Source organism: Podarcis erhardii, assembly GCF_964252035.2.
Source record: "Podarcis erhardii genome assembly, chromosome: 2".
NCBI lineage: Eukaryota > Metazoa > Chordata > Lepidosauria > Squamata > Lacertidae > Podarcis > Podarcis erhardii.
Genome location: NC_138498.1, coordinates 46,190,314 through 46,197,736, shown reverse-complemented (window position 1 = coordinate 46,197,736; position 7,423 = coordinate 46,190,314). Strand labels below are relative to the sequence as shown.

At 38.9% G+C, this 7,423-nt stretch overlaps 1 protein-coding gene across 2 annotated transcripts in view; it reads right to left on the bottom strand.

Moving 5' to 3' along the window:
* Positions 1-203: 203 nt before the first annotated feature.
* The window catches only part of GABRG2 (gamma-aminobutyric acid type A receptor subunit gamma2), a 60,016-nt gene continuing 52,796 nt past the window's right edge, over positions 204-7,423 (bottom strand). The window contains exons 7-10 of one of the 2 annotated variants that reach the window (XM_081846491.1): positions 6,458-6,610; positions 5,248-5,453; positions 3,483-3,506; positions 204-2,037 (exon numbers count right to left, since the gene is read on the bottom strand). In XM_081846491.1, the coding sequence (XP_081702617.1) occupies positions 1,762-2,037; positions 3,483-3,506; positions 5,248-5,453; positions 6,458-6,610 (659 nt within the window). In that variant the 3' untranslated portion in view covers positions 204-1,761. The remainder of the gene's footprint in view (positions 2,038-3,482; positions 3,507-5,247; positions 5,454-6,457; positions 6,611-7,423) is intronic. The other variant, XM_081846492.1, reaches the window with a different exon arrangement.

Here is a 7,423-nt window from a genome sequence, read left to right as displayed (position 1 = left end):
ACATATACATATATATGCAAATATATATATTTCCTCATTTCCAGTTGCAAACCTATTTGATATGAACTGGTGTTTTCAGTTTGTGACAATAAAAAAAAGTTGGTTATATTTACATGTGCTTAACGTTGCATAATTGACCATTGTACAGGTGTTTTAAAACCATTAGCTACTGCTAAATGAATTTCAAGATTGACCCAAGTGGGTTTGGTTGTTATTTGAATACACATGTGCTACACAGATACGGTTTATTAAAGACACCCTCTCTCTCACTCCCACCATCACCACTTTTGTGTTTTTGCTGTTCATTTACCTCTAAATCATGTTTCAGCTGTGGATATACTCTATATCATCATCAACCAACTGGGGTAGAGGAATACCACTGACCCCACACAAATGCATGTTGAACAGTGGGACTATTTACTGGCAAAAATGAAAATGTCCCAACATCTGCTTGGAAAACAAATGTTTGCTGCATTTGTGAAAAAGCAAATATAGCAAGAGCTATATTTGGCTCTGGTTTCTTCAGATGGATCATGCATCTCAGCAAAATATTCTAGGTGCAAATGATCGGCATTCAGAGTAGGGAATGATCAGTTGACTGCAAACAAATGCTTCAGAATACCGCAGCCAATCTTGTAGTACATAATTGTAGTTTCAGTTGCTATGGAGAAATGAGGAATAAAACAGCAGCAAACACCTGGAGCTAATCTATAGACTAAGGTATTATTTATATTGGTCTTACTGATGTGCTCTGTCTATGGATCATGTTCTGTTCAACGTCTTAAGGCTTGTCTAACTTCTTACAGAAAGTGCTGTCTGTTCAAATCTTCCATGCATGAGGGAGAAGGCCAGGAAAGAAAAGGATGATTTTAATCCATGTTTTTTTCTGCTATAACAGCAAAGCCAGGGATATGAAATAAAATACAATATTGTATATGGTATCTTCGCTCCATTTATTCCCCCCCCCCCCCAAAAAAAAATAATAATTCTCCATGCACTAGACCCAAGTACTACAAGGTAGTGAAATATTTACAACATTTGTACATGTGCTTTTAGGGAGGTCACCCAAAAGTTCTATTTTTATTTGGATGTAAAGAAAAGCTATTTTCCCCTAGACTAGTTACATCGATCTGAAGTGAGAGATGACTCTTCCAAAAGGAAAAGCCCACAGAGGACAAAGATATCACATATTTATAGTGAATGCTCACAAATTGAATGGTATTTTTACCTTTGAACTGCTGCCACTGCATAATGCCCAATATCTAATGATCTGTGGGTCCTCTCCCTACGGTGCCTCTCAGATTCATTGGTATCGTATGTAATACTTGTTTCTTTTTTTGCTTATCGAATTTCTTAAAACGTTGACTGATAGCATTCAAACTACAACAATTTCATGGTAGCCTTAGACAATACATATGATATGATATTTACTGGGCTATGGCACTAAAGAATTCAGACCACTTTAGAAGTTCAGAGTTCCATGATGTGCAATGGATTCCTAAGTGACGCAGGGCTGATCCACCTCCTGCACATGTCAGGGAATGCTCTGTGTGCATAAAGGAGCGTGCGTAGAGTATTCCCAGGCACTGAAGAGAATGGGATGCTTCTACTTGCAGGAAAGCCCACGAGTATGTTAAAAATTCCCCTCAAGTGCACTACAGCCATTGGAGCGGGGCGTCAGCTTGGATTTATACAGGTTACCCATCTCTCTAATAAATTCCAGGAGTAAGGCTCTTCTCACCCAATTTCTTTTCTACTTGTTTAAAGGTAAAGGTAGGACACCCAGTAGACCAGATTAAACAAACAGAATGCAGTTGGGAAAAATATACGGGCGTATGAGTCCATTTTGGCAATGCGGATGTGTATCCTTCCATGCCGCCAGGCTCCCGTTCGGCAATCCTCAAAGCAGCAGAAGAAACTTGCGCAGTCCTTGCCATCGAGACATTCATATCCATATTCTTCGTCCCGTTCTTGGAGGTGTGTGGCATTGTTCATTTGGATAGTAGCTGACCTGGGGCGGATATCGATTGTAGGTGCCTAGGACAAACGAGCAGCAAGAAAGGGCAGAGAGGAGAATGAGTGATTTGCTCGTTGCTACAATGTTCTGTTTCAACTAACATTTGATCCATCAAAATTGGTTGCTCTACATAATGTCAGAATGAGGGAGCCATGATGCTTAGATATGTTACAATGAGGAACCTTTAATCTGGAACTTTCTCAAAGCAACAATTCAACACTTAGTCTTTAAATTCCCATTTTACTTAACAGCATCGGTTTGGTAGGGTTTAATTCCAAATAGGAATGCAGAATAAAAAGTGCTGAGATTTGTTTAAGTGACTGCTTCATATAAGAAGGCAATCACAATTCTCCCTCCCCCACCCCATATCACTATTAAGTTGGGGGTGGGGGTGAGAGATAAGTTAAATGCAGAATTCTTGAAAAAGAATGCTTTATGTTCCTGCATGGCTAGGTAACTTAATTTGGTTAAGGGGAAGAGGATGCCACATAAGAATTATTTGAATATAGGTTAGGTGGGGCTCTATAATGATCTCTGCTATGAAGCACTCCTGACAAAATGCAGCTCTTGATTAACAATGGTCCATTGACTAAAAGCTTCATAATGTCAACACAGTATACAGCAGCTGTACATGTAGAATCACTTGAATCATGTTTTACTGACAATCTCTTTTGATCCTTTGGTGAACATACTGCACAAAAACCAGCAGCTGGCACACAAATGATCAAAAAGAGTGAATTGTTAAAATTAAGGCTGGAGTCAGAAAAATTGTTTGAAACAAAGTAAAATTATAATTTTAATAAAGCTCTGATTTTGGCTCCCATCTGCTTTTTTTTGGGGGGGGGGATCACCCAGAAGAACTAAGTATCTGCATTTCAGAATGAGGGATATTTGAAGTTGTTATACAGCTACCTGTATTTGCCATTTTGGATAGCAAATGATCTGAAGAGCTGGGGACAGCATCAAATGTAAGCAATTTATACCCTTTCAAAACTCTGAGAGTTTGTGTAAGAACAATATTGGCACCATTCCAATAGCATCTGATTGTTCGTTGCAGATCTTTGAGAGATTTGAAGCTTGCATATTTTTAAATGAGATCATTAAGAGTCAGAACTGAGTTCTAAAAGGGTTTTTGTGGATTCTTGGTGTAGCTGGTGGATTGGATCCCATGACTAACTAAAAAAGAGAGCAGCACAAATGCTTTGGTTTTACTACTAGGCTCTCTTCATGCATGCGATCCAAACATGTTAAAATCCATTGAACTTATCATAAGTTCAAAACAGTAGTGAATTAGTGTTTGGGCTGCTGAATCAACTTCATGTTAATATCTACATATTAGCCATTCTACTTCACTGCAAGGTTGTTTCAAGTAGAATGCATAAATATCTAACAAGCCTTTACTGAAGCTATAGTTGTTCAATTCAGCAGTCACATGCAGTGGATTTCTATACCAAAAATATTATACCTTGAATGAAAACATCCGAAGAAGCTTTGGTTTTGTAGACAGAAAAAGAAAGAATCAGAGGTTTTTAAATTAAAGAAAGGTAGAGAGGGGGGAAAGGAGACAAAAAGTAGCATAAATTAAAGTTAATTTTCTAAACTATAGCAAGTCAAAAGAAATAGAAATAGAAAAAGGATTTAAGATAGAATTTTCTATAAGAACTTTAAAAGCGATTAACATGTAAAGAAGGATCTGAGTTAACAAAACTTGGAAATCCAATTTAAAATAGATTGACAGTTCAGGGTTCTGTGGTTTGTTCTGAGTTATTTCCATGGATAGGCAAACATACTGTGAGTAAGACAGTCAAATACTACCATTTTCTTTTCTGCTCCTCTCACTAAGGGGAAAGACCCACTAGTCTTGAGTAGATAATGTTCTTCCTCAAGGTCTATAGGCATTAGTTTCTACCCTTTTACCGTCCTTGTTCACAATATGGTGAACAAGTATTGCAGATTGTAGAAGTATCTCTTGGTTCTTAGACTATTTGTTTAAGAGATTTATATATTGCCTTTTATCAATGATTTCAATGCAGATTACACAAATTAAGACAACAGCATTAAAAGGGAGGAGGGACAGCATTGTGCTAATAGAACACCCTATAAAATAAATAACTTATAATAGTAAGTGGTAGAAAAGAGAGAAGGGAGAAAATACAGGCAGTGAAAAGAAAAGAGATGGGAATAAAGTGGCAGGGGGAAGAGATACAAGAAGAAATCATTCATATTTTGAAATTCAGATTAGTAATGTTCATACTCTCGACCTTCCTTCTGTCCTTAATACAATGCTTCTAGGACTCAACAGGTTTATAGGATCAGCGAGGAGACTTCTATGGGTACAGGTAGATCATCTTGAGGTAACTTCCCTGCTGCCATCTTTCAATATTAGCAAGGAGTCCAAGGACACCCATAAAGGCAGTGGGTCACATTCCTCAGATGCCCCACGTTACAGGCCTGCCTTCTAACCTCCACCACCCATATATCTGTAGACACAATTCCAAAAGGCTACTCCTATCAGAAACTGTGGTGTGCCTTGGTGGGAACTGGAACAATACAAACACACATCTATAGTCTTGATTTGCCCTGTTATTTTCAATCAACCAGAACTGTTCTCTGTGCCTGGGCTACAAAGCAGTTTGACCACAGCCTCAGAGTTCACAAGCCATCACCAAATGAGCTAGTTGATGAAAATACATGCTCCAAAAGAGAGGGACCATAATTCCAGGCAGATTAATTTTAAATGTTACATGCAGCCCAATCCTGTGCTGGAATTCAATGCAGCTTGCTCCCACAAAGTGTACCTAGGATTTAGTTTGTTCCCGTGGTTACAGCAATTAAACACAATAGAAGATATGCATATGAACAGAAAATGGACCAAATAAAAGTGGTCAATTTTCCTGTCACTAACAGTTAAGTTTCCTTTAACTGTGAGATTTGATGTATAGCTATTTGTCAGATTTTGTCACTCAGTCTTGATACTCTTCTGGAATATGGTACTCTGGTACTCTGGTATTCTCGTACTCTTCTGGAATCTGGCTATCAAAGCCAACCCCGGTATAAAAAAGGATCATGTGAACCTGATCAGCCATTTCCTTTCTTTCCCTTCCCTGGTCATCAAGCAAACCTCCTATGGTTTCCACTTCTAATACAGCTACAGGACAACAAAATGCTCATTTCTGGGAAACATAATTAAAATGTGGGTTATCAGTTGGTGTAGTAATAAAAATACATACAGGGTTTTTCTTCTTTTTGTCTTTATCCTTGCTTGGCTTTCTGTTACTGACAAAATAGTGAAGAGTCCCATACTCCACCAGGGCAGAAAAAACAAAAATAAAGCAAACTGATACAAAAAGATCCATTGCTGTCACATAAGAGACCTTGGGGAGGGATTTGCGAGCGATCGTGCTGAGGGTGGTCATTGTCAGGACAGTTGTGATACCTAGGAAGGGAACAGAAAATACAGTACTACTTCAGGGTTCTCCCTTGCGTAGAGGAGCTGTGCGGTATATGCTGGCATGAGCAGAAGGCCCTTTCACACTGCTGCTGAATGCACAACACCACAATCCTCTCCCATATGCTTCAACACATGAGGCATTTCTTGTACCGCTTAATTCCACATTAACATTCAGCTCCCTCATTGTGAGTCCCTATGGAATGCTCCTGGTTTCTGTGGGATTAGAACAATCAGCTTGCCTCGATATGGTCAGAAATGTGCTTATATAAACCAATAAACTGTGAGGTTCCCCTGAGAAATGCAAGCAAAGGTCTCAGTGCTTCAGGATGAGGTGAGCAACGCATCATAATAATACCCTTGGGGGTATTATTATGCTGCCTCTCTCCTCGGGCATCTCCAAAGTGTTTACAGATATTGATTAACTGAGCTTACAAATAGGCCTCTTTCACTTAAGATCTATGTAGGACCACTGGTCCATGTAAACATCTCACTCGAGTGTGCTTCAAGGGATAAGGAGTGTCACAATATTGTAAATGGCAATGTTTATCACACTGGGCAGCATTTGCGCATAGCAGTGATTGAACTAAAAGTGCTGGATTTTCCATTTCAGTTGCACAGAAGGATGTAGTTACATCAGCTTCAACTGTTCTATTACTCCTGCTAAGTATCAAATGTTGGCTGTGTTTTCATGACACGGAGCTACTGTATCCATAGACAAAGCAGAGGGCCCAATTTCATGAACTGGAAAAACTAGGCCTAGAAACACTCTGGGATTCTCTAAAGGTCATTTTAATTCTACTGAAACACCATGGAAATAATTTTGTTCACTACAATAACATGAAATAAAGTAGGCATTCCAGTCACACAGTGGGATGCCCAGTTTATGTATGAATTGGCCCCAGATCCTGACAGTTTGGATCCATGTGCACAGGGAATGGTCATAATTCAGTATAGGAACACAAACAAACAGAAGAGAAGCCATGACCTACCCAAAGATGTTCTGGCTGGGACGGCATCCTTATTAATCCAGAAAGAGACCCAAGATAGCACTACAATGAGTGTGCAAGGGATGTAAGTCTGAATGGTGAAGTAGCCCATCCTTCTGCTTAGATCAAAGTAGACTGCCATGACCACATAATCTCCTGTAAAATATATGTTATGCAAGGTGATACGGCTTAAGGTGTAATAGTCATTCTTCAGTCATGATTTTTCTGTAATTTTCACTGGATGGTATTCAATTAAGTTTTATTCAGAGTAAACATATCAAAATTGATGAACCTAATTAATCATGTTCATTAAATCCAATGGTGTATAGCCTGGTTTAATGTCACCCATTGTGTTCAGTGAGGGTTATTCCCTATTAAATCTGCAAAGGTGTTCAACCTTAATCTGCCGTCTAAAGGTCAGTAAACAAGGCACTAGACTGTTCCTCTGCTCACCCCAGGAAAGGCCCTACTGTTGAACACCACAGAAAAAAATCACAACTCATGCTTTCTTCAAGGCAAAGAATTGAACAGGTGTCTCTTTAAAACTAAAGTTAGTGCTTTATTGACTGGAAGGAATGCAGTGAAACTTCTTTGAGGTTACTGTGCTGTGCTTGGTACAATACAACACAGCACAATAAAGTAACATGCTTGCCTCATGTCAGAACACACAGCAAATGTTAATTCATTAGAATTATTTTCATAATAAACTTCCCGGCTTTGAGCACTGACATTTGGCGTGCCTATTGTTTGACTATAGAAGCAACCCAGATAATTGCATACCACCATAAGCAATCATAGTCCAAATTTACTACAACAAAATATTTGCATTTAACTTTGTTCAGTGCATGTCACTGCTTGATTTTTGTTTACTTAAAAATGTGCTGCCGTTGCTTTCCACCACTGGGCTTTTTCCAAAGGACTCTGAGGATGTCTACTAAACTTATATTTAAGCCAACATTTAGAGGATTA